Consider the following 26099-nt stretch of genomic DNA (forward strand, 5'->3'; position numbering starts at 1 on the left):
ATCCTTATTTTACAGGTGAGCAAACTGAGCCTTAAATGGGCTCCACAGCTTGCTGGAGATCCCACAGCCAGAGAACAACAGGTACAGCAGGACCTGTAACTCATGTCTGCCTGTCACCAAGACCAAGCTCTCATCCACAATCCTACGCTGCCTCCTTCACAATATTACACAGAAGGCAGCTGTGTGCCTACAAAGAAGTCAAGCTATATTCCCCTTTTTGTGAGATGAAGGATACACAACCCAATCCATTTCAATTCTTGCCACTTCCCAAAGCTTGAAACGAGAGTTCTCAGACCTTCCTCTAACACCTTGTGAGAGGAAGAACTTACCCTGTCCCTGTCTGGTGCCCAGCTCTGTGAGTACACCCCAGAAATGCCTCAGATCCTCTACCCCCTCCAGGAAGATAACAATGACAAGGATGACCAGGCCAGGGCCCAGAGGGAACTTCTACCTTCAGCCCTAATCCTGTGTCCCATGTGGATGTGTCCTCAAGCCCATCCATGGGTGTTAAAGCTAAAGTGTTTTAACCTGTCAGGAAAAAAAAAAAAAAAAATCTTCTACCTATAATAAAGGCAAGGTACGTTACCATGCAAATTAAGAGGTTTTTAACAAATAAAAGATTCATGCTCTTTGGGTACTTTCGCTACATTTTTAATACTTCCCCTAGCACACTGGCTCACTACGCCGGCTGCTCATTGGAATTACCTGGAAAGTTTTAAACACCGCTGAGGCTAGGGCCCATCCCTAGCAATTCTTAGTTCCCTGCTCTGGTGGTTGGCCTGAGCATAGGGCTTTTGCCACCTTCCCAGGTGATTGCACTGTGCACTCAAGGCTGGGGACCTCTGCTTCGCGAGGACATCTTGTTGGCTTGTAGTGACGTTAACTCCAGTCTCTGCCTCCTCCAACTCCACATGCCTTCACCCTGTGTGTCTGTATGTCTTCACATGGCATTCTCCTTGTTTCTAGGCCCTCATAGTATAGTGACACCAGCCGTACTGGATTGAGAACCCATGCTAATCTAGTATGACCTCATCTTAACTAATTACACCTGCAGTAACCCTATTTCCAAATAAGGTCACATTCTGAGGCACTGGAGGTTGGCACCTTAATATATGTTTCAGGACAGCACAATCCAACCCATCACAGTGCTAAATAAAAAATTCTCAGTGACACAGGAAATACTTTCACACAATCAAGGACATCATAGATTAATAAACCAGTATTTTCAGCAACATGTTGGTTTTGTGTTTTATGCTCCTTTTCTTGCTCTCACTTCAAGCAAAGACGTCCCTCACCCTCTTTGGAGGAAGGTCTCCCCTTTGCTCCCCTTCCTCCTGGCCCCTCCCTCCCCAGCACAGTCAATGCTAATGAACAGCTGTTTAGTTATCAGCCCAGCAGGGAAGTGATCATGGCCCAAGTCCTCAGAGAGTTATATGCACGGTTAAGTTGTCCCAGATCCTGGAAGGTTGACTATGTTATGTGCCCATAGGCTGAGGCAATGTGGCTTAGTCGAAAGTTCATAGCATTGAGAATCCATCAACCTGATGACTCTGCCATGTTTTAACTGTTGGACAACGGCTTCCAAAACTTCCTTTTCTCAACTGTAACAATACCTACCCCACAGTTTTGTTGGGAAGATTAAGGTCAGGCGTGGTGGGTCACGCCTGTAATCCCAGCACTTTGGGAGGATCACCTGAGGTCAGGAATTTGAGACCTGGCCTCAAATTCCAGGGTTTCAGCCTGGCCAACATGGTGAAACCCCGTCTCTATTAAAATAAAATTTAGCCGGGCATGGTGGCGCATGCCTGTAGTCCCAGCTACTCGAGAGGCTGAGGCAGGAGAATCACTTGAACCTGAGAGTCGGAGGCTGCAGTGAGCCAAGATGGTGCCACTGCACTACAGCCTGGGTGACAGAGCAAGACTTCATCTCAAAAACAAAAGAAAAAAAAAAAGATTAAATGTAGTAAAAGTACCTTGTTAAGTGTAGAATAATATGCAAATGCACAGGGATGTTTTCTGCTTCATCCTAGCATGGTCATAACTGGCACGTCATAGAGAGACTAGAGGCGGGTAAGGGATGGGTAGAGTTGCTTGGGTAACATTTGTGCACAAATGTCAAATTAAGGTTCAAAAGTTGAACTAGAATTGTGAAATAGCCATCTGTTCATTTTAAATAAAATATTACCTAGTACCAATTCTGCTAAAACTATTCCAAAAAATCAAAGAGACTCCTCTCTAACTTATTCTATAAAGCCAGCATCACCATGATAGCAAAATCTGGTGAAGACACATTGAAAAATGAAAACTACAGTCCAATATCTCTGATGAACATAGATGTAAAAATTCTCGGCCAGGCGCGGTGGCTCAAGCCTGTAATCTCAGCACTTTGGGAGTCCGAGACGGGCGGATCACGAAGTCAGGAGATTGAGACCATCCTGGCTAACCCGGTGAAACCCCGTCTCTACCAAAAAATCAAAAAAACTAGCCGGGGGAGGTTGGGGGCGCCTATAGTCCCAGCTACTCGGGAGGCTGAGGCAGGAGAATGGCATAAACCCGGGAGGCGGAGCTTGCAGTGAGCTGAGATCTGGCCACTGCACTCCAGCCTGGGGGACAGAGCGAGACTCCGTCTCAAAAAAAAAAAAAAAAATCTCAACAAAATACTAGCAAACCAAATCCTGCAGCACATCAAAGTCAATTCACCACAATTAAGTAGGCTTTATTCCTAGGATGCAGTTAGTTCAACATATGCAAATCAATATATGTGATCATCACATAAACAGAATGAAAAACAAAAACCATATTATCATCTCAATAAATGTAGAAAAAGCTTTTAATAAAATCCATCATGCCTTCAAGACAAAAACCCTCAACAAACTTGGCATTGAAGGAACATATCTTAAAATAATAATAAGAGCCAGCTATGACAAACCCATAGTCAGCATCATACTGAATGGGCGAAAGCTGGAAAGATTCCCCTTAAGGACAGGAACAAGACAAAGATGCCTACTCTTACCACTCCTATTCAACATAGTACTGGAAGTCCCAGCCACAGGAATCAGGCAAGAGAAAGAAAGAAAAGGCATTCAGGTAGGAAAAGAAGAAGTCAAATTATATCTCTTCATTTATGATATGATTCTATACCTATAAAACCCTAAAGACTCAACCAAAAGGCTCCTAGAACTAATTTAAAAAAAAAAAAAACTTCAATAGCATTTAGTTTACAAAATCAATCTGCAAAAATCAGTAGCATTTCTACACACCAATAACGTTCAAGCTGAGAGCCAAATCAAGAACACAATTCCATGTATAATAGCTATAAGAAGAATAAAATACCTAGGAATACATCTAACCAAAGAGGTAAAAGATCTCTACAAGGAGAACTACAAAACACTGCTGAAAAAAGTCATAGAAGACACAAACAAGTGGGAAAGCAGTCTATGCTCATGGATTGGAAGAATCAGTACCATTAAAATGGCCATACTTCCCAAAGCAATCTACAGATTCAACACTTTTCCTATCAAACTACCAATGTCATTTTTCACAGAATTAGAAGAAACTATTCTAAAATTCTATGAAACCAAAAAAGCCCGAATAGCCAAAGCAATCCTAAGCAAAAAGAACAAAGCTGGAGGCATTGCATTACCCAATGTCATACTATATTATAAGCCTACAGTAATCAAAACAGCATGGTAGTAGTACAAAAACAGACACACAGAACAATGGAACAGAAAAGAGAACTCAGAAATAAAGCCACACACCTACAACCATCTGATCTTCAAGAAAGTCAACAAAAGTAAGCAATGGGCAAAGGCCTTTTTATTCAATAAATGATGCTAGGATAACTGTCTAGCCATATGCAGAAGAATAAAACTGGACCCCTTTCTTTCACTATATACAAGAATGAACTCAATATAGATTGGAGATTTGAAAGTAAGGCATCAAACAATAAAAATCCTAGAAGAAAACCTAAGAAATACCATTCCAGACATAGGCCTTGGTAAAGATTTCATAATGAAGACTCCAAAAGCAATCACAACAGAACAAGAATTGACAAGCAGGACCAAATTAAACTAAAGTGCTTCCACACAGCAAAAGAAACTATCAACAGAGTAAACAGGCAACCTAGAAAAAGGGAGAAAATATTTGCAAATTATGCATCTGACAAAAGTCTAATACCTAGAATCTATAAGAAACTTAAACAAATCAACAACAACAAAAAAAAAAAACCCATACTTTAAAATGGGCAAAGGACATCAACAGATACTTCTCAAAAGAAGACACACAAGTGGCCAAAAAACGTATGAAAAATACTCAACATCACTAATCACCACAGAAATGTAAATCAAAACCACAAGGAAGTACCATCTCACAACAGTCAGAATTGCTATGTTTAAAAAGTCAAAAAATAGGCTGGGCACGGTGTCTCATGCCTGTAATCCCAGCACTTTGGGAAGCCAAGGCTGGAGGATCACGAGGTCAGGAGATTGAGACCCAACATTGTGAAACCCCATCTCTTATAAAAATACAAAAATATTAGCTGGGCGTGGTGGCACACGCCTGTTGTCCCAGCTACTCAGGAGGCTAAGGCACGAGAATAGCTTGAACCCCCGGGGAGGCAGAGGTTGCAGTAAACCGAGATCATGCCACTGCACTCCAGCCTGGTGACAGAGCAAGACTCCATCTCAAAAAAAAAAAAAAAAAAAAAAGCCAAAAAGTAATAAATGTTGGTGAGGCTGTGAAGAAAAGGGAACACTTATACACTGTTGGTGATAATGTAAATCAGTTCAGCCACTGTGAAAAGCATTTTGGAGATTTCTCAAAGAACCTAAAACAAAATTATCATTCAATCCAGCAATACTATTACTGGCTATATACCCAAAGAAAAATAAATCATTCTACCAAAAAGACACGTACACTTTTCTATTCATTACTACACTATTCACAATTGCAAAGACATGAAATCAACCTAGGTACCCTCCAAAGGTGGACTGGATAAAGAAAATGTGGTACACCTCATATACACCATGGAATACTATGCAGCCATAAACAAGAACAAAATCATGTTCTTTCCAGCAACTTGGATGCAGCTGGAGTCCATTATCCTAAGCAAATTAACACCTGAACAGAAAGCCAAATACCAGATGGCCTCTCTTATAAGTGGGAACTAAACATTAGGTACACATGGGCATAAAGATGGGAACAGTAGACAACGGGGACTACTAGAAAAGAGGAAGAGCAGGGAATACAAGGACTGAAAAACTGCCTATTGGGTACTATGCTTACTACCTGGGTGATGGGATCATTCATACCCCAAACTTGAGCATCATGCCATATATGCATGTACCCCATGAATCTAAAATAAAGTTGAAATTACAATAAAAATTTTCTAAAATTTTTTAAAAGATATTCTCATAGAAATAATAATGATAGCCAGTAACAAAGACTTCTCTTTCTTATATTTTTTGTCTGTACAAACGTGTAGACCAATGGCCCTATTTGAGGAAGCATTCTAAAACTAAATACAGAAGTGAACTATACATTATTTTTTGAGAAGGGGAATAATTAAGTTGTGTGCATGTTATTGGTATCACATCTAAATGGTAATAAAAGGTATAGTGTATGGAAGGATAAAATTCAGAGAAGGAGGAAGAGAGAATAAGTCAGTGACCTTTTAGTAACAATGTGAAAATATAGTTTAGACACTCGGAAATATTTCTCTGACATTAAGGGCTTTATCATACATAGAATTGTAACACTGCAGTCTTTCCCAGAGGTCTTCCAAAATAGTTTATAACTTAATCTGTCTGGTCATGGTAATTTTATTTATAATGGAAAACAATGTAAATGACTAATAAGAGGTAAATGGATAAATTGTGGTATATGACTCTGGAATATTTAGGTAGCCATTAGTAATTAAAATATGATAGCTAAGTAGCAGTATATTAAATTCTTATGGTAGGATACTCAGTGAAAAAAGAATTTACAACTTGTTCTATAGTATGATTACTACTCTTTAAAAATTAAATATGAATATGAATTAAGATTGAATGAGAATCCAGAACAATAAACATGATTAATAGGGTTACACGGTATCATTGTGGGGAAAAAAAAGTTTTCCAGTTATTTGTGTGTAACAAGTGAAAGCATATATTGTTAAAGGTGTTCGTCTCTTTCAAAGTGTAACTGTGGACAAGAAGTTACAGACAGACTGACAAGCTCGGAAAGCCCCCTTCAGTCTCAAGACTCCTAAATTCCTGAGCTGCAAGGAGGCAGTGCCCAGAGAGTGCAGCATTCCTAAGCATCACTAGTTTCCATTAAAACCTAATTTACGGAATTAAAAATTAATTTCATGGAAATGAATTTGAGCAGTCTTTTCATTAAAGCGCACTTGGTCTAAATGAGTTTGGAGTGACTGTAATAGCCATTCCTGCACTGTTATTTCTAAAGGTGAAATCTGATGTGAGTATTGTTGTTCTCACGCTGCCGAGAAACAACATATTGCTGAGAGTTTTCAAATTTCCGTGTGATAGTTGCTCTTGCTCCCCGAAGATCCTCTCAAGGAAGTTATTGATGACAAGGAGTCCGATAGAATGGGAATCCCTCAGTGAAAGTCAACCAAGGCCTCCGTTTAGTGAGTAGAGCAGACAAAAGCCTCTCGTTGTGGGACTAAAATGGGAAGAGGCAATGGCCAAAGTCAGATGCCTTCTTTCCCAAGTGCAAGAGGCACTCTTGCTTCCATAGTAAAAGAAGGTTGTGAAATGGGTGTATCTGATGGCTACATAAATGTATAGCTCTCCAGGTGGAGAGCTATACATTTACTTCAACATTTTAAACATTCTGTTAATGAATACGCACGCGTGCGCGCACACACACACGCACACAGAGCTATGGGAATACGCTGCACAAATCTCTGACTTCAGGGAAAATAATTGACCAAGGCCCCCAGCTGCTGCACTCTGAAATCTGTCACTGTGCCAACAAGGCCACACTCCCCCCAGTGACTGAGAGCAGCAGGGGAACTCAGGCAGGCCCATTTCTGGGAGACACAGGGCTCCTCAGATTTAATCCCCAATAGTTTTACCAAACCATCCTTAGGTTACAGGGGAATCAAGGATGAATTCGCCCAACTTTGTTCACTGTTCTTTACTTGGGGTCAGACTTACATCACAGTTTCTTGTACTTTTCTCTCATAAAATATTGCACATTTAATCCCAACTTGGCAATGGCTTCCGAGAGGATATATATGTGTGTGTGCATATATATGTACATACGTGACAGTACGACACACACATATATACACACATACACACATATATTTATATGTATACAAACATGCATGTGCATAAGTATATGTATATGTACCTTTGAATTATAATTTATCTCCATTTGATGGGCATTAGTTAGGTCCAAATTTTTGCCATTATAAAAACACCCATCTATCCCATTTTTCTAATAATTTCACTATTTCTTTAAGGAGTTTTTTTTAAGTTCGCCACAGTGACTGTGACTGTTCCTTGTTGGAATACCTCCAAAGAACTCCCAGAGCCAATGCCACACTTAACACTCGTTTTCCACATGTATAGATTTTCTGGTGTGGCTAGAATTTCTCTGGAAAACGAGCTTCAGGCCTTCTCGTGTCAGTGTGCAGAGTAAAGAGGTGAGAAACTAGCCTTTCACAGGTTCCTCTGCAAGGCAGCACAGTAAGCAGGGGAAGCGTTTTCTGCCACGTCTGTGGTCTCTTCATTCTTCTCTTCCTGCCGTCACTGTTGACCTGGACCCTGCTGTTCTTCTCTCATCTGGTATCCATTAGAGTTCTTGATGACAAGCAACAGAAATTGATTCTGCTTCACTTCAACCAGAGAGAAGTTGTCAGGAAGATATCGGGGGCCCACAATCAATGGGTGGTTGGAGGATCAGTCTTGAAAGCTCCGGGGCTGGGCTGCAGGAACACAGTGAGGATCTTTTACTAGGAGAGCCTAGTGAGTGAACCTCCAGGGTAGATGGGCTCCAGGGGATCCTGTTCCTTGCTTCACTTTCCCAAGATTCAAATCCTGGGAGAGAGACACCCACAGAGGCACCCCTAAGGCAGAGGGAGATTCTAGTGCCTGTGGCAGACAGGCACCTAGAACTGCACTTCCACCAACACAGAACCTGACGGATTGGAGGTAATTCCCCCAAATACACTGGGGAGATTTGGGAAGAGGAAAAACAAATGTTGGGCTATAATATAATAGTGATATCCAGCAGCACCCTTTTATATATGTGCATAATCCTTGGGTTTGCACATGTTCAGGGACTGGCCACAACTGTTGCATGATAAATTAGTCTTTGTCCAAGTGAAAGCAAGTTTCCTGATTGAGACAAAGCCTAGGCATTGCCGGGAGCCCGCTTGAACTAACTCAGCTCCTAAGTTGCATTTCCATCCAAGAGCCTGGGGTTCTTTCTCACTATCCAAAACTGAAATGTTGTCAGTGCCAGGACAGCAACACCGTCTGTCAGTTGCTTGTCAGAGGTTCCTCTCTTACCTTCTAGGACTTTGCTGTGGGATCTGTTGGCTCTCCAGGCAGGCTTCATTGTTTGTCTGTTTGTTCTTGTCTTGGGGAAGTTTTCTTTTTCAGCAGATTCTCAAATGTGATAGTATTGTCAACAAATTAAAGGCTGGGAAGCCCTCCAGAAAAATTATCCGTGCTGTTTTCACTCTCTCCCTTCCTGAATCCACATCAATCCTCTCTCGTTAATAGAAATCTTCCATTGTTTTACTTCACTTAATGACCCCTACCACATTATTTTCTTTAAGAATACTTTTCTCAGCCAGGTGCAGTGGTTCATGCCTGTAATCCCAGCCCTTTGGGAGGCCAAGGTGAGTGGATCACCTGAGGTTGGGAATTCGAGACCACCCTGACCAACATGGAGAAGCCCCATCTCTACTAAAAATACCAAATTAGCCAGGTGTGGTGGCGCATGCTTGTAATCCCAGCTATTTGGGAGCCTGAGGCAGGAGAATCGCTTGAACCCGGGAGGCCGAGGTTGTAGTGAGCCAAGATCACGCCATTGCCCTCTGGCCTGGGCAACAACAGCGAAACTCTGTCTCAAAAAAAAAAAGAAAGAAAGAAAAGATTACTTTTCTCTAATTCTTACTTTAGGGAAATTCACTTTGAGCCATCACCAAAGCCTGTCTGTTCAGTGCAACCATAAGTAAATGCTCTCGTAAAATAATCGTAATGGGTCAGGCGCAGTGGCTCATGCCTGTAATCCCAGCTCTTTTGAAGGCCGAGGCAGGCAGATCGCTTGAGCTCAGGAGTTCGAGACCAGCCTGGGAACTATAGTGAGGCTCCCCATTTCTACAAAAATAATAATAATAATAATAATAATAATAATAATGGTAAGGTGATCATGTATATGAGATGAACTTGCTTTTGCTGAAGAAGAAAAAAATACACCTGATATACAAATGAAATTTGGATTCATGGAGACAAATTCCAGAAGAGGGAGTGTTCAGATTATATTCAGGTAATATGTCAGCATTGTCATTCCAGGTAAAGATGGCTTTACAGCAGGAAGGATTTGACCGAAAAAAGCGAGGTTACAGAGACATCAATGAGATCGACATCAACATGAACGATCCTCTTTTTACAAAGCAATGGTATCTGGTGAGTGTCTTTATGTCCTTTTGGACATTTCTCATCTTGAGACTCTGGATAAAAGATGTATTCTTGTATCCTCATTATTCACTAGGATGTTAGCCAGTATCCAACTCAGTGACCCTCTCTGTCCCCTTCCATATGTATTGATTTTCTGTCACGACCTGTGCATCTAGTTCTCTAATCTGCTTTCTTCTGGAACTGCTGAGTAGCCCTGGTCTCCTAGGGTCCAGGCTATGACCAACAACTGATGGAATTCTCTTTGATTCTGAAAAAGTGCACCAGTGTATAACTGAAGACTTGCAAAACTATATAAAAGTCAAATCAGAGGTCTGGGAAGAGTAATGCAGGGGTCTCAACAGACAGAGTAACAGGGGACATAATGAAGTCACAGGCCTGAAAGAAAGGATCCAATGACTTCCCAAGGGGCTAGCAAGATAGCTTGGAGACTGAAGTAGCAAAAAGAGCATCTATTAATGCTCCCTAAAACAATGGCAGGAAATCAATTCCATGGGGCTTAACTGATGAAGGCTTGGAGGCACTAAAACCCATTTTGTCTGGTGAAGTGAGCATTTTGTGGGTCACCAACAGTTCATCATGATCCATTTGGACTGGCCGAGCTATGTTTAAAAAGGGATCAGTGACTCCAAACCAAGCTGAACTGCAGGGCATATTGACAGAAAGGGAGTGACTAATTTGTAAATGTGAATGAAACTTTATTTTATTTAAGATTAAAAAGTGATGAACATGAGAGAGAACTAAATTACAGCCTTGCAGACGGCTACATTACAGGAATTCATCACAATTTCCCTCCTGGGGCTGCAGAGCTTGACTCTGCCTTATGCTTTTTGGCATAGAAGTCCGAAAATTCAATATGGGTAATTGAATGAGTGTATTTGTGTTAGTCAGGATAGGCTAGGTTTGTTGCAATAATGAGCAACCCTCAGATCACGGTAGCTTATCAAAAGCAAGGCTTGTTTCTCACTTTTGCTACACAGCCCATGCTTCATAATTGCTCAGAAACGCAGGCTGACCAACCTCCATCTGAGCTCCATTCCCACACTGCTTTCATGAGCCCCTCAGCAAGGAAAAGGGGTAATAGAATTTTTAAAAGAACCTCTTAAAGTTTCTGCCTGGATGTGAAAAATGGCACATGAGATCACATGCCATTGGCCAAAATCAGTCATCCGCCATTCTAACTTCAGAGTAGGTGGAGAGGTGTAGTCTTAACGTGTCTCTAGAAGAAAGAGCACGGTAAATTTTTTAAAGAGCCCTAATGACAATCACACAATGTTTTAGCAATATCACAATAGCCACTGATCACTGTGGGCTTTTGCCAATACAAGTTCTGACTTTATTATTCTTTTTACAATCCATCCTGGAGAAAACCTACACAGTACAAAGACGCATGAAAAGATGGGAATGAACATGTTAACGTGGAATTGCTCTTTGTTTTCCTTTCTTTCTCTTCTGAAATATTTTTGGGGGCCAGGATGAGGAGCTTTGGGATTTATTTTTCAGCATTAGCACATGCACTAAAGGTGAGCCAGTTTTCTTTAATTCAGTTCAACAAATACTTTTGAACAAGACTTAGTGTGGTGGCACTGAAATTACAAAGATTAACTAGGACATGTTACCTCCTGCAAAAGATATTGTTATTTAGTAAGAAGTTATATTCAAATAAGAATAATCAAAAATATGCTGTAAATTCAAAACATGAGGTATAAACAAAGAGGTATGAAAGTGAGCATTTAATTCTAAATCAGGGAGGGTTTCCTGTAATAGCAGCTCTTTTATAGAAAAAGTTTAAAGATAGTGATCTAGTTATAAGATATGAGGGGATTGAAACTATGTTTGCAAATTTACAGAAAACAGAAAACGCTAAGTGTTTATACCCAAAAAAAAAAAAAAAAAAGGAGAGGAAACGCTATAGGTAGGTTAGGAGGGACACCCAAAAGCACTGTTTCATGGAAGTGGCCTTTGAGCTTGTCTGGATATTAGATGGCTATAGAGCATGTCAAGTAAATATGTATATGGGTGCTTTACAACACCAAACTGATACCATTCTTTGCTTTGAAATTCCTGTACCAGATCAATACTGGCCAAGCCGATGGCACTCCTGGCCTTGATTTGAATGTGGCTGAAGCCTGGGAGCTGGGATACACAGGGAAGGGTGTTACCATTGGAATTATGGATGATGGTGAGTATTTTGAAGCCTGTGCATCATTTGGAAATAAGCGTGCCTTTGCTTGCCTTTCGATAAAAGTGGTACTGTTTTGGAGATGCTAACCAGAGATGGAATAGCAAGATACTGGGCCTATGACCACACTGCAGTGTGACCAAATCTTCACCTTTCTTCCAGTCAGTGGTCCTCAAACTTGAGGTTGCACTTAACAAATATTTTTTGAATAAATAAATAATAAACTAAACAAGTGAACACATGAAAGCTGCCTGTCACTCAACCGTAATTTCTTACTGCTTACACTTTACCTTAAAATGTCCTCTAAATCTCTTCATATTTACCATCAATTTATCTAGACCCACACTATCCAATGTAGTCACCACTAGCCATATGTGCCTATTTAATTTTACATTTTAATTAATTAAAGCTACATAAAATGTAAAACTTTATTTCAATTCCTCAATCACACTAGCCTCAAGTTCTTCATACCCACATGGGGCTAGCAGCTGCTGAAATTCAATTCCATTTTCATCATCAGAGAAAGTTACATTAGTGCGACTCTACATCCATAAAACAGCTTTTCAGTAACAGGATTGGAGCTTGGGGAAATTTGACTTTATTGCTGCTTTCAGAATGAACCCTTGTAAAGTAGCCTTTGATAACCTTTTATTACAGACACCCCTTACATGTTATTCATCCTGCGAGCCTACCAAAGACTTAGCAGGGCTTCATTTTCTATAGTTTGTGATATGAAAACCAATGGGCTTGATGAATTGGCATTTTTCCAACTACACACGTCCTTGGCCCTGTGGAGAATCGCTGCCTGTAGTCATTTCACTGGAGACGTCTTATTGCCCTCCATCACCCATCTGGGTCTGCCAGCAAAAAGCTCCACTGTGCATTATTGATCCAATTATATACAAAGGCTACACAGAGATGAAACAACGGAGCCTTTCCCATCTGAAGATCCTCAAAGAACAGAACACTATGTTCCTTAAAGTAAAGCTTTGAAGCAGAAACGACAGAGGAAACCAAGAGGAGCCAGCCTGCTTAAAACCTGTGTTGTCTTGTGTTGGCTCATTAAATATCAACATAAAAACAATGCCTCAATGTTTTCTGATGTATGAGACATTTTTAAGTGGATGTAACACCTTCCTCCAGAGGCCAAGGGCTCTCACAAGAAGAAAGGAGCCCTGCATGAGAGTGTGTGTGCTCAGATGTCAGAAGTTTATAAATGTTTCTTCCTTTCTAACACTTGTTCTTGGAAACTGTTCCAAAGGGGTTCAGGCCAGCTCACCCAGGAAAAAGATGCATTAGGGTTTGGGGGAAACCTACCTAGGAGATATTGTGATAACCAATTCTAACAGCGTATCTACCGGGTATCCCCAGCTGGGGACCACAGAAGCCTCCCTAAAAGTGGCACTAAAGTGCCAACATATGCACATTGCTCTGCTCTTAGGAAAACTCCAAGAGTCCTGTAGATGCCCATTTCAGAATTCTTTAACTGAAAGTTCCTTGACTGACTCCTAAAGTCGTTGGCTCCTGACCCAGTTCCACATGGAAAGGCAAGCCCTTTAGAAAGTCCCCGCAGAATTTCTCATTTGATGTTCTTTCTTCAGCTGATTAACGGCCTTCGGGTTCCCAAAAAAGTAAACTCTGCCCCCCAATTACAATCCCTGGTTTCTTCTTTGTTTTAGTCAATTACTGCTGCAGAACGAAGCATCCCAACATTGAGTGGTTTAAAAAAACAACCATATTATTATCTCTCACAGTTCTGTGGGTTGCTGGAGTTCAGCTGGACAGTTGAACTTGGAGAATGGCTTGGTCATCATACTTTTCTTCAGTTATCATACTGAATAGCATGTGATGCATTAAAAATGGCCACAAATTCAGAGTTTATTTCCTTTCCACTTGAATCTGGATTGGCCCTGGGACCATTCACCAACGTAAGTGGCAGAGTGACCAGTGCCCAAATGAGAAATTCTGCGGGGGACTTTCTAAAGGGCTTGCCTTTCCATGTGGAACTGGGTCAGGAGCCAACGACTTTAGGAGTCAGTCAAGGAACTTTCAGTTAAAGAATTCTGAAATGGGCATCTACAGGACTCTTGGAGTTTTCCTAAGAGCAGAGCAGTAGGAAGGTCCAGCAGGGTGGCTGCTCCAGTTACTTTTGCTGTGTAACAAATAATCCTGTATTAGTCCGTTTTCACGTTGCTGATAAAGACATACCCAGACTGGGTAATTTATAAAGAAAAAGAGGTTTAATGGACTCACAATTCCATGTGGCTGGGGAGGCCCCACAATCATGGCAGGAGATGAAAAGCATATCTTACATGGCAGCGGGCAGGAGACAGAATCAGAGCCAAGTGAAGGAAATTTCCCCCGACAAAACCATCAGATCTCATGAGACTTATATCAGATCTCATGAGACTTACTCACTACCACGAAAACAGTATGGGGGAAACCACCCCCATGATTTAATTATCCCCCACTGGGTCCCCCCAATGCCCATGGGCATTATGGGAGCTACAATTCAAGATGAGATTTGGGGGAGGACACAGCCAAACCCTATCCAACCCCAACACTTAGCAGCTTAAAGTCGCTATTTATCTTTGATGATGATTTTGTGGCACAGGAACCTGGGAAGAGCCTGGCTGGGCACTGCTCACTCAGTGTTGTTCATGCGGTTGCGATGTTAGCTGGGCTGCAGTCTTCTGAAGGCCCAGCTTGGCTGCACATCCATGACGGTGCACTCCCAGGGCTGGTGGTTGGTGCTGGCTGCCACTGGAGCTCAGCTGGGACCATCAAAAAGAGTGCCAACATGTTGTGCTTTACTATAATTTGGTCTTGAGGTCTTACTCACCAGAATGGCTATAAACTCTACCCTGCCCCGACAGGACTCCAGGTGGTTGGCTGTGGATGTTTACAATGTGCCTGTCTTAGTCCATTCCTGATGCTATAACAAAATACCCTAGACGAGGTCATTTATAAGTAACAGAAACGTATTTCTCACACTTCTGGAGGCTGGGAAATCGCAAATTTGGTATCTGATAAAGGCTTGCTCTCTGCTTCCAAGATGGCCCCTTGTTGCTGCATCCTGTGGAGGGGACAAACACTGTGTCCTCCCCTGGCGGAAGGGGTAACAAAGGGATGAACTCTCTCCTTCAAGCCCTTTTACAAGAGCACAAACCCCATTCATGAAGGCACAGCCCTCGCGACCTAAGCACCTCCTAAAGGCCCCACTTCGAAACACTATTGCAACTAAGGATTAAGTTTCAACGTATATTTTTAGAGGGACACAAACACTCAAATCACAGCATTTCACCCTGCCCACCCCCACGCCAAAAATTTGTGTCCTTCACATACAAATACACTTATTCCAGCCCAGTAGCCCCAAAAGTCTTCATTTGTTCCAGCACCAACATGAAAGTCTAAAGCCCAGAGTCTCATCTAAATATCATCTAAATCAGAGATGGGTGAAAGTCAAGGTACGATTCATCCTGAGGCAAATTGCTCTCCAGCTGTGAACTTGTAAAATCAAACAAGTTACATGTTTCCAAAATACAGTGGTGAGACAGGCGTAGAACGTATATTCCCATTCCCAAAGGGAGAAGTAGGAAAGAAGAAAGGAGTAACAGATCTGCAGTAAGGCCAAAATCCAAAATGGCAAACATAAACTCTGAGGCTTGAGAGTAACCTTTTCTGACTCTATGTCCCACCTTCTGGACACACTGGGATGGGAGCTGGGCCTCCAAGGCTCCTAATAACCCCGCCCCCATGGCTTCACTGGGCACAGTCCAAGCAACAGCTCTCATGGGGTGGAGTCTCATGCCTGCCATTCTCCCACACTGGAATCACATGTTAGTGGCTCTGTAGTTCTGAGGTCTCAGGGCAGTCCCACCCCCACAGCTCCACTGGGCATTACTCTGGTGGGAGTTTTCTATGGTAGCCCCACCCCATGGCAGTTCTCTGCCTGGGCCCCAAGGCTCTAGGGTTAGGGTTAGGGTTAAAGAACTGGAGCTCAGGGCCAGGGCCCTGACATGCTATGCATCTCAAGTGAACTATTAATATTCTAACTAGGAATATGCACATGGAACTCCTTTCTAGTTCCTTGAGGTCTCCAGGACTGTCACAGCTTCCTGAGAATTGGGATTATTGTGGATTAGACTTTCTGAAAAGTTTCAAATTGATGATAGGATACTAATGATTTATGAATAAAATTATAACCAAGTATTTGTCATTTCTGTGCCACATTTATTATGATTGGTTGGTGATTCGTCAGTACCCCCATAGGCTGTGAGCCATAGATAGTTGTACAACTCAGGTTCTACGTCTAAATCATCTGAGTTTTTCCAGGACTGACACTATGCCTGGCATTCACTGCTGAGAAATAAACAAAAGCATGAAATATAAGAATGAATATCAGAATATTGTAAGAATTAAAAATAAGCTGATTAGGAAGATGTGTTTAGTACCTCCCACCTTAAAAGGTAATCAAATATACAAAAATATTAAAGTACTATCTAATTACCAAATTACTATTTTCCTTTCTTCAGTGCATTATTACTTTTTCTGAATTGTGTTTGTTGTCCTTCACAGTCGTATCAATCACTCTCTCTTTCTCAGACCAAAGTCTGTATCTGTTCTAACTTAACACTTAGTATTCCTCTTAACCTAATTGAAGATCGTTTATTTTAATTAGGCTAACTTTATCTTGTTTTAATTCTAATTTCCTTCTGGTCTCAAATTATCTCCTTGCTCCAATATTTTCCCTTGACAGAGAAGACACTACTATTTCTTGGAGGATTTTTCTCTTCAACAGCTTCCATTCTCAGAACATGAAGCCATGTTTTAAAAATTGACTTCCTGTTGGAAAATATATTCTCTGGGTGTGTCTTTTTTTACACTTATCTAGATAAGTTTGTGTGATCCAGATAAAAGTGTAAAAGAAGACACATCCAGAGGATATATTTTAAAATATAAATATCTAAAATATAAATTATATTTGTAATATTTTATTAAATTTTAAAATTTTAATAAATAATATTTTATTATAATTTTATATTTATTTATTTTAAAAATAAATTATATTTTTGATAATTTATATTTAGGTATAAATTATCAAAATTTTTTACCCAACGAGTTCACAAAATTTAAGCTATCTTAACAAATAATTTAATTTAATTTCAACACAATATGCTAAAACCCAGTGGATATTTTTTAATGTTTCCGTTCTTCTGCATATCCACATTACCTCAGAGATGTGGTAGATGATAGGACTAATGATGATAAGAAATAGGATGTATTAAGTGTTTCCGATAAGCTGAAGACTTTCAACGAATTGTCTCTAGTCTTGAAAACTGCTTTGCAAAGTAAATAATAGTCCCATTTCAAATACATGGAAACTAAAGCTCAGAGAGATTATGTCATTTGGCTAAAGCCACACAAGTGTTAATGTCTAAGCCTGGAGTAGAACTGGATCCACTGATTTCAAAGCCTATGCTCATCCCCAACTTCACCCCACAGCCTAAACTGACCATTTTCCTGGGGGGATGTTTCTTGATTTGCTTTTTGGGATGTTTGTTTGCTTTCTTTTAGAGACAGAGCCTTGCTGTGTCTCCCAGGTTAGTGTGCAGTGATGTCCTTATTTTTTTTGCAGAGACAGGGTCTCACTATGTTACCCAGGCTGGTCTTGAACTCCTGATCTCAAGCAATCTTCCTGCCTCAGCCTCCCAAAGCACCGGGATTACAGGCGTGAGCCACCATGCCTGACCAAAATTGACCATCTTTGAATTAGGATCCAGAACAAGGGTTAACAACTTTTTAAAATATTAGTCTTTAAATAATCTGATGCCTTTCCCTCTGAAGACCTCAGGAGGCAAGTGGGAGGAGAGGCATAATGATTTGGGGTGGGGACTATAGTCTCCCAAGCTATAGAAAGCAGCCATAGTGACAGCAATTGCTTCACTTATCAAAATCAACAATAAAACCTAACACATGTACTGTAGATTAGTGACTCTCGGTACAGTTTTTAATTGTATAACCCGGAAAAAAAAAAAAAGCAAAATTCCTTTTTAGAAATATGCATCCTAATACAAGCTCTTTTTGGGAAAGCAAATTCCTAATGGTGGCCCAGCCTTGGTAAGCATGCAGTGAAGATAGCAGCTTTGGCAAGTATTTAATGATACTTCTGGCTTTTAGAATCTGTATCCCCATATAGTTATTAAATGCACCAGCTGCTGGGCCAAGCATACCACATGCATTCGTTTCTTTAGTCCCTACATTGTTCTCACCCCCAGTTGGTGAAAGAGGAAAACTAGCACAGAGAGTCTAAGCAACTTACCTGAAGTCTTGCAGGCAGTTATCAGGGTGGTTGGGACTCAAATGCCTGTCTTTGACTCCAAAAACCTACATTTGTAACAATTATGCTAGATGGTGTCAAGAACCTGCCCTGTTTCTTGGAGGGCTAGATGCTCAGATGTAACTGTTGCAAAAATTATGTGGTTTTGCAAACCCAAATGAGAGCTTTTCAATCGCCCTTGAAGTTTCATGATGCTTTCTGAGGTCCAAGGGTCTGATGGAACTCAGTAGTGCTCATAGCCCATGATTTTACCCTTGGAATGACTACTGGGCAACAAGACAGGCCACCATTCAGGAGAAAGCAGGGCTCCTGCTGAGACATTCAAGCCTCAGGCTTCCTGGAAAGCCGCATTCTGAAGAGACAAGCTTCAGCTCCCAACCAGCAACACCTCACTGGAAACCATTTGCCCTTTGCCTAATGGCTTTTCTTGCCCAGCCATGTTCTCTTATTATTTCTATGCCAGAGTACATTCTCCTAATCCATTGCTGTCCATGCTCTGTTAAATAATAATCACTTTTCCTCCCCAGGGCCAGTTTCATTTCAGAGAAATGCCAGTTGATGCTTTAAAAATGTCAAGATTTCTACAAATCTCTTTTAGATCAGTGCTCTGATGAACCATCCATCTCACTGCCACAAAGCCCCTTAGTGCTGACATTTATGTCAGAAGTGTTATCCTTGGGCCTCAAACTCTAATTGGCTTCACTCTCAAGCGTGTCTGGGGCAGCTGTCTGTCTGCTCTGGCAGTGCAGCCCACCTTCCCACCTCCACACAGAAGGGAGGTGCAAGGCTGGGAGCTTTGTGACGGGGCACTCACCCCCATGGCAAGCTTTCTGGCACCAGCCCCATAAAGAGGGCACTTTCATGGGCAGCTTTCCTGAGGACACAGTGGCAGGTATTAACCTTTGGTTCCTGTGTTATTGTTGTCTTTTCCCAGGGATTGACTATCTCCACCCGGACCTGGCCTCCAACTATGTAAGTACAAGCCAACTTTGGTGGGGAAACAGATGCATCTTAAATGTCCTAGTACCCCTGGCTATTACGAACATGCACATGTGTGCTTGTCTATATACGTGCATGCAAGTACAGGAACATGCACACACACACACACACACACATGAGTACACCTACAGGAACATATGCATGCACACATGGAGGAACACACACACAGGAACATACACACACGCTTAAGTACAAAAGAAGATGCACGCGCACTCATAGGCACACATGCATGCACACACAGACAGCCACATAGGCAGCCACACTGGAACTGTCCATCCCGTTGGAGCCACAACTCAGGAGACAAGCAAATGGACAAGGCATGTGGCCTGGCAGCAGGCAAAGGCAGTGGCTTTGAGAGAAGAAAGAAACCTGACGTCTGAAAGAACAGAGTGCCAAGAAAGTAGGTACAGGGAGGGGGAAGAAGAAAGAGACTTGGCAAGGTTTAAATCAGCTCTACCTGATGATATTGAATTGAAGGGTGGAAATGAGCCATTTGGGTTCTTGTTGGATAAAACCGAAGGCAAAAAGCCAAAAGCTGCAGCGACTCACATTACAGCCCTAGCTTTATGAAAGTAAGAATGTTATCTTTTTTGATTATTTATGTCACTTATGACCACTCCACTGCCTTTCCCCCATAACATTGAGCATTACTCTCCCTTAGCAATAAGCAATGTTAGCAGAGAATCACCGAAAGCTCTGAGGGGCTGGAACCACACACTCTAATTTTTGACTCAGCAAGTCACACGCTCCTTTCCTGATGAAACCCACAAGCCCTTTAAACAGAATCGATCACTTATTTTAGCCCCGGAGAGTACAAGATTCAAGCATTGGTGTGTTCACTTAAAATTATCCAAACTATTTCTAAGCTATACTTCTGAGACCTCCAGATCTAGATGTTATCTTAGTCATTGAAGAGACTCATTTAGAGAACAAGGGTTTGCATAAGAGAAAGGATGGTTACCCAGCAAAAAGTGTTTGGAGGTCACTAGTCTGGGTCATTTGTCCTGGAAGGCGAGTGTATTTACATTGCACAAAGAAAGTGGGAATATTCCATGTATTTCGTGCACTAGGCAACAAGAAACAGGGCATTGAAGGGATCTTAAAATCTGGAAGAGAATAAATTGAGAGGAGCATCTTTTTTAATATTAGGAAAAACTATTAAATGAATCCTTGGCAGAGTCCAGCCAATGTGGCCCCAGAGAGAAATGACAGAAATTGAACCAAAGCTATATTCTCAGCAATGATAATAATCCATGTCTATGGAGAAGACCATTGTAAACTGCCCATGCCTAGCAGTCCTGTGTGTGGAGTCTAAGGAAACAGCCCTTCTCCCTGTCTCCCCATGGCGCCTTCCCTAATGAACACATGAGCGGAGCTGTCTGCTGGTCTTCTCGTACACTTCCTTAAAGGGACTGCCCTGGACACAGTCCTTGCTGCCTCCACCTGACTTTGACTGACTCCGCTAGTGCCTCCACCTTTCCCTGCCTCCTCCATAACCGCAGGGCCCTGGAGATGTGTCAGGCAGGGGATTGAGAAGCGCTGCATTGCATTTTCTCCAAGGCTCTGATGTATCTGGGGCCGTTCCTTACAGACAGCAAGTGTGGCAGAGATCATGACCTGCAGGATCAGTGGTCCTCCCTCCGAGGGCTATCCCCACTCCACCCTCTGCAGACAGAAGCATTGACATTCTCCACAGTTCCCTCCATCTCCAGGACCCAGTGCCTCGCAGGGCAGCCACGTGGAGTTCTGCTCACTTTCCCAAACCATCCTTGGAGAAACAATCATCTTGCCACTTGGAGGACTTCAAGGTGGGGTGGCACCCACTGGGCTGGAAAACTGAGGGCGCAAGGCCTGTCTCCTGTGCATAGCATAACCCCACAAAGGCCTAAGACATGAAGACTGACCTCTGCATCCTTCCCTTCTCCCTGCCTAGCCCAGGCAGTTCCTGTCAGGCTGCTCCCAACTCCAGCTGCCAGATTCGAAAAAGATAGTCATTCATATGGGGCAAGAGTCCTCTGGGGTTCCAGTGAGCTGCAGGTACAATGTTAGTGGATGATGTGATCCATCTGCCAAAACCTTCATCTGAAATTGGAACGCGAAGCCTCCGTATTGAACCGTGCCAGCTCCTCTGAGACCTGCAATACCAGAATATACCTGAAGAACTCTACGGGTTCTGTGAGTCTCAAGTTCTTTTTTCTTCTTTTCTTTCCTAAGAACATCATTTTTTCTGATTAAAAAAATGAATGCATGTTATTTGTCAAAAACTTTGAAAAAGCATAAAACAGATTCAAAACTAGCCGTAATACCACCATTCTTAATATTTTGACATATTTTGGGCCTTAAATTTCTATGTGTCTATTTTTAATGAAATTCAGCTCTTCTTGCACATTCTTCCCTTCTGCTTGATGTGCCATAAACAGTTTTATGTTATTCGAAATCTTTCAAAACATAATTTTAAGGGCTACATGGCATTAGCTTATGCTGTAATTTATTTAAACAAGCTCATCTCCAATTGTTGAACAATTAGGTTGTTTCCAATGGGTGTTTCACTGTAAGAGGGAGATGGGATGGCAGACGGTAACATGGCCAAGCCATACAATGCTAAGGACAGCTGAAAGAACTGGAAAAGCTTTTCCTGGAAAAAAGAAAGCAGGCACATTAGAGTATGTTTTCAAATATTTCAGATTCTCCTGGTAAAACAAGGCATTCCACTTGTTCAGTAATTTCTCCCAAGAAAATTCCCACCAATGGGTGGTAACCACAGAAGGAAGATTTTAATTCAGTCAAAGGAAGAACTGTCTAGTGATTAAGATTAGTAAATTATTGGGAGGCCAAGGTAGGTGGATCATGAGGTCAGGAGGTCGACACTATCCTAGCTAACATGGTGAAACCCCGTCTCTACTAAAAATACAAAAAATTAGCCGGGCGTGGTGGCAGGTGCCTGTAGTCCCAGCTACTCAGGAGGTTGAGGCAGGAGAATCACTTGAACCTGGGAGGCAGAGGTTGCAGTGAGCCAAGAGCGCGCCACTGCACTCCAGCCTGGGCGACAGAGGGAGACTCCATCTCAAAAAATAATAAATAAATAAATATTAATAAATTAATGAAAGTAACAAATTCTTCCTACCTGAAAATATTCAAGAGGATGATTGATGGCCACTGATAGGATGTTATTGAAGAGATGACAATGTCTATGCTGAACTTAAACTAGATGAGACCTAGGAATCGAACAGAAAATTTGATTTCTGTACAAAACTGCACATCTTGATAACTTGCGTTCAGAGCAAAGTCTGAGTCTTCAACTTGTATCAAACACTTGGAAGCTGACAATGAAATTATATATATTTACATATGGCTGTGAAAATGTTCTGCCTCTTTGGTATAGATGAGAAAACTGAACACCTAAATATCTCATGCTCGATTCCCCAGCAGAGGGCCCAAACTAACTGATTTTTAATAGCACAGTGTCTGTCTCTCACCCTGTGTAGAGTTCAGAGTGGCAACTTCGGAGCTACTAACCACATTCATCTTCTTTATTTTTAATTAAAAATTTTACACTATCATTAACACAATGAGGACAGCAAATAGAGTAGACCAGCCCAGGAGAGCAATAAAACTAGTAGACAGTGATAGGCTCGAAAATTGTTTGAGCAGAGAATTAACAGGCAGTTTCACACCTTGTTAAGTGACCTAATGGTTCTGAGGGATAAGCCAGCCTGGTGCCCTTTGACAGAGAGGTACTTGGCGATTTCTTTGCTTGGGTTTCCCTAGAAGCAGACTCTGAAGCAAGGGGGGTTTGAGTACAAGTAGGTTATTTGGAAGGGGATTCCAGGAAGGAGGGGTAGAGGAGAGGGAATGAATCCGGGAAGGAAAGGTAGCTCGTAAATGGGGCAGTTATCAAACAAGACAGCACGGTGGGCACTGAGGCTTAATCCCACTGGGGAACTCTGGGAGACAGCATAGAATATGTGAGCCAGAGTGATCCCCCTTGGGATGTGATGCCTCAAGAAGCTGGGGTATTTATGTGCCAACTTCATTAGTCATTGGTTGAGGGCTTGTCCCAAAAGAAGTTCCTACTTCCCCACAGCCTGGGGAAAAGCCCTGGGCAAAGGTGTGGGTACAGACAGCTGCAGCTCACCAGGGACATGAGGGTGTCAGGCTGAAGGGGGATGTAGCAACGTCTGCCCCAGAGATGCCTTGGAAATTCATTAAAGGTTAAAATAAATAGACATGTTCTATGTTGGAAAAACTCCTTGTGGTTACTGATTTCTTTTCAGTGAGAACTGAAAACTCTACCCGAGGCTCTTCAAAAAATTACTTTATAATCAAACCAGCCAAAATGTTTCTGAAAGCAGAATTATTTTCAAAGCTTGGTTATTCTGTATATTAAGAGAGGAAACAGCGTATGCTGGTAGTCCAGTTTCTTTCCATTAAACTAAGAATAAAATACTTGGAAAATTGCAAATCAATATATAAATGTAAGTTGTTAATGTTAATCTAATTCAACAAATCTACACTGAGCCTGTTGAGTGTTGGGAGCAAAGGATAATAACGGCCACTTGGAACACGCTATTGTTCTATGATTGAATTTCATCGGAGGGATCCAGTCCCACTGGTAAAAGTTCACTATTCCAAATAATTAAAATTTTTCTTTCTCTATCCCAATAGTCATGACACGAAATGAGTATTAGCCAAGAGACTATTTTAGACCAAGTTAAAATTACAGCCTCCTTTACCCATCTTCGCTATACAAGCTGGGTATTTTCTCTAAGTCAATACAACTGCTGTGGACTGAACCTGCTATGTGCAAGCCCCAGAGGAAGAGAGATAAATAAGACACAGGCACTCTCTAGAGAAGCCGGCAGGTCAGTAAAGATGCAGGCATGTGAGACATGACTGTCAGGTGAGGGGCAGGCAGACAGGGAAGTTGTGGTCTCTTTATTGTGAGCTCCCAATCCAGTGAGGATTGCAGGCTGAGTTCACAGTACTGGCCCAAGCTCAGGGGTTCTGCTAGGTCTGTGGAACAAAGGGAGACTTCTTTGAGAACGTGTGGAGTGTGACTTAGGTGGCAGCTTTCAGGGCATGAAGGTGGGTGGGGTAGAACGTCTCCTGCTTGGTAGCTTTGCTGAAGCTACAAAGGTCAAGAAATGGCTGGTGAGTCTGTAGAATCCAAGGAGAGCCTTCTTGCTGTGTGCTGGGTTTTCTCAGAAGCAGACCCTGAGACAAGGATTTGAAAGCAAGTCATTCATTTGAGAGGAGATCCCAGGAAGCACCAGCTGGGAAGGAGGAAAGTGATGCCAGAAAGGGAGAGTGACCCAGAGAGCATATTGCCCCAAGGGCAATGGGAGCTCAATCTCCCTGGGGAATTCTGGGAAACAGTGTGGACCGAGCGGGCCTCAGAGTTACCCACCAACTCCTGTCGACCACTGGGTGAAGGCCACTACCCAGGAGTAGAGATGAGGTAGGGAGATAGAATGATTCACTCTAGACGAGAAAAATAGGGTCCTGAAGACAGAGTCTTCAGCAGAGTTGCATATGCTGACAGTTGGAAAACAGCCCGCTTGCAAGGGTAGGGTTCTGACAGTTGGCAGTAGTGGAAACTGAATCAAAGCTGAGATGACTCCTGGCTCCCTACCTCATGGTGCAGCCTTAGAGGAGCATATCAAACATCTTTGAACCTTAATTTTCTCATCTGTGAAATGGGCAAAATGGATGTCTTGTCAGCATTGCAAGGTATCGTTGAGATAATATGCATATCAGGCCTGGCACATAATGGATGCTCAATAAGCATTCATTTCCTTCTGTCTCGAAAGAGTTGAGAATACAACTTTGCACAATTTTGGGTTGTACTGATGGAGAAGCAGGGGTGTGCCTCAAGAAAAACCAGTACAGTTGTTCATTGGACCTCCCAGTGAACTCAAGGCCATTAAAAGAAAAGGACAACTGATCCAGGCTAAGTATAATATTGTGAGGCTTGCAAAGTTAAGGGCAAAAAGCAGAGGATACCAGCATAAATCTCAAAGGCTTTGAAAACAACGTCCAAGAAAAGAGAAGGTAAAGGCAGGGAGAAGACCCATTGCTCGTGGCCAGGGATGTAATGAAGGATGCCCCCAAGGAAGCGGGATTTATGACTTGCATCTTCTTCCCTGTCGCAGACCTTAGAACTAGATGAGTATTCAAGGATAGTCATAAGTGAGGGTAATTCCCAAGGTGGGCAAAGGGATTATAAGGTAGCAACTTCCCCAAGTGAGGTTTTCTCTGAGCCAGGGAAATCTCCTGGTATTTAAGCCATTGCAGGGTGGGACATCAGCTCCTGTTCTGATGGCTGGGAGGATGGGCCACTTCTTGCACTCCATCTTCTAGCTTGGAAACTCTGAGTCATGCTCTGAGAAGCTCTAAGATCCTGTGATGAGAATCTGTCCAGATTCATGACTCTTCGGGAGCTTTTCCAAGAATTCTTGAGTGCAACAAATACAGAAGTTTGCACTGACTCCAACTCCACATCCTTCCCTAGACCACAGCTTCTGCCATGGGACTCTGCAGAATCTCCCTTTAAAGAGGTGAAGTGTATTTCCTACCCCTTGACTTTGGATTGAACCTTGTGACATGTTTTGAGCAATAGAATAATCTAGAACTGACTGTGCCAGTTTGGAGCCTAGGCCTTAAGAGGCCTTGTGTGCTCCCAACTGCCTTCTCATGCCTCTGCCATCACTGTTAGAATGGCATTCCCAGGCTCGCCTGCTGTACCCTAGAGGAGGGTGAGAGACATGGAGAAGAGCTGCCCCACTGCCACAGCCTGAAGCACCACCACCCACGTTGGCCTACAGAGCTGCAGTAAGAAGCAGAGCAACCTCACTGAGCCCCACCAAAATCACCAAACCTCAGCCAACACACAGAAACAAGCAAGCCAGCCAAACTCAGC

At 42.3% G+C, this 26099-nt stretch overlaps 1 protein-coding gene across 3 annotated transcripts in view; it reads left to right on the forward strand.

Moving 5' to 3' along the window:
* The window catches only part of PCSK2 (proprotein convertase subtilisin/kexin type 2), a 255053-nt gene that overhangs the window by 121011 nt on the left and 107943 nt on the right, over positions 1 to 26099 (forward strand). For all 3 annotated transcript variants that reach the window (XM_011979467.1, XM_011979466.1, XM_011979468.1), the window contains 3 exons: positions 9537 to 9650; positions 11733 to 11841; positions 19116 to 19153. In XM_011979467.1, coding sequence (XP_011834857.1) covers positions 9537 to 9650; positions 11733 to 11841; positions 19116 to 19153 — 261 coding nt within the window. The remainder of the gene's footprint in view (positions 1 to 9536; positions 9651 to 11732; positions 11842 to 19115; positions 19154 to 26099) is intronic.

This window comes from Mandrillus leucophaeus, unplaced genomic scaffold, assembly GCF_000951045.1.
Source record: "Mandrillus leucophaeus isolate KB7577 unplaced genomic scaffold, Mleu.le_1.0 Scaffold202, whole genome shotgun sequence".
NCBI classification, from domain to species: domain Eukaryota; kingdom Metazoa; phylum Chordata; class Mammalia; order Primates; family Cercopithecidae; genus Mandrillus; species Mandrillus leucophaeus.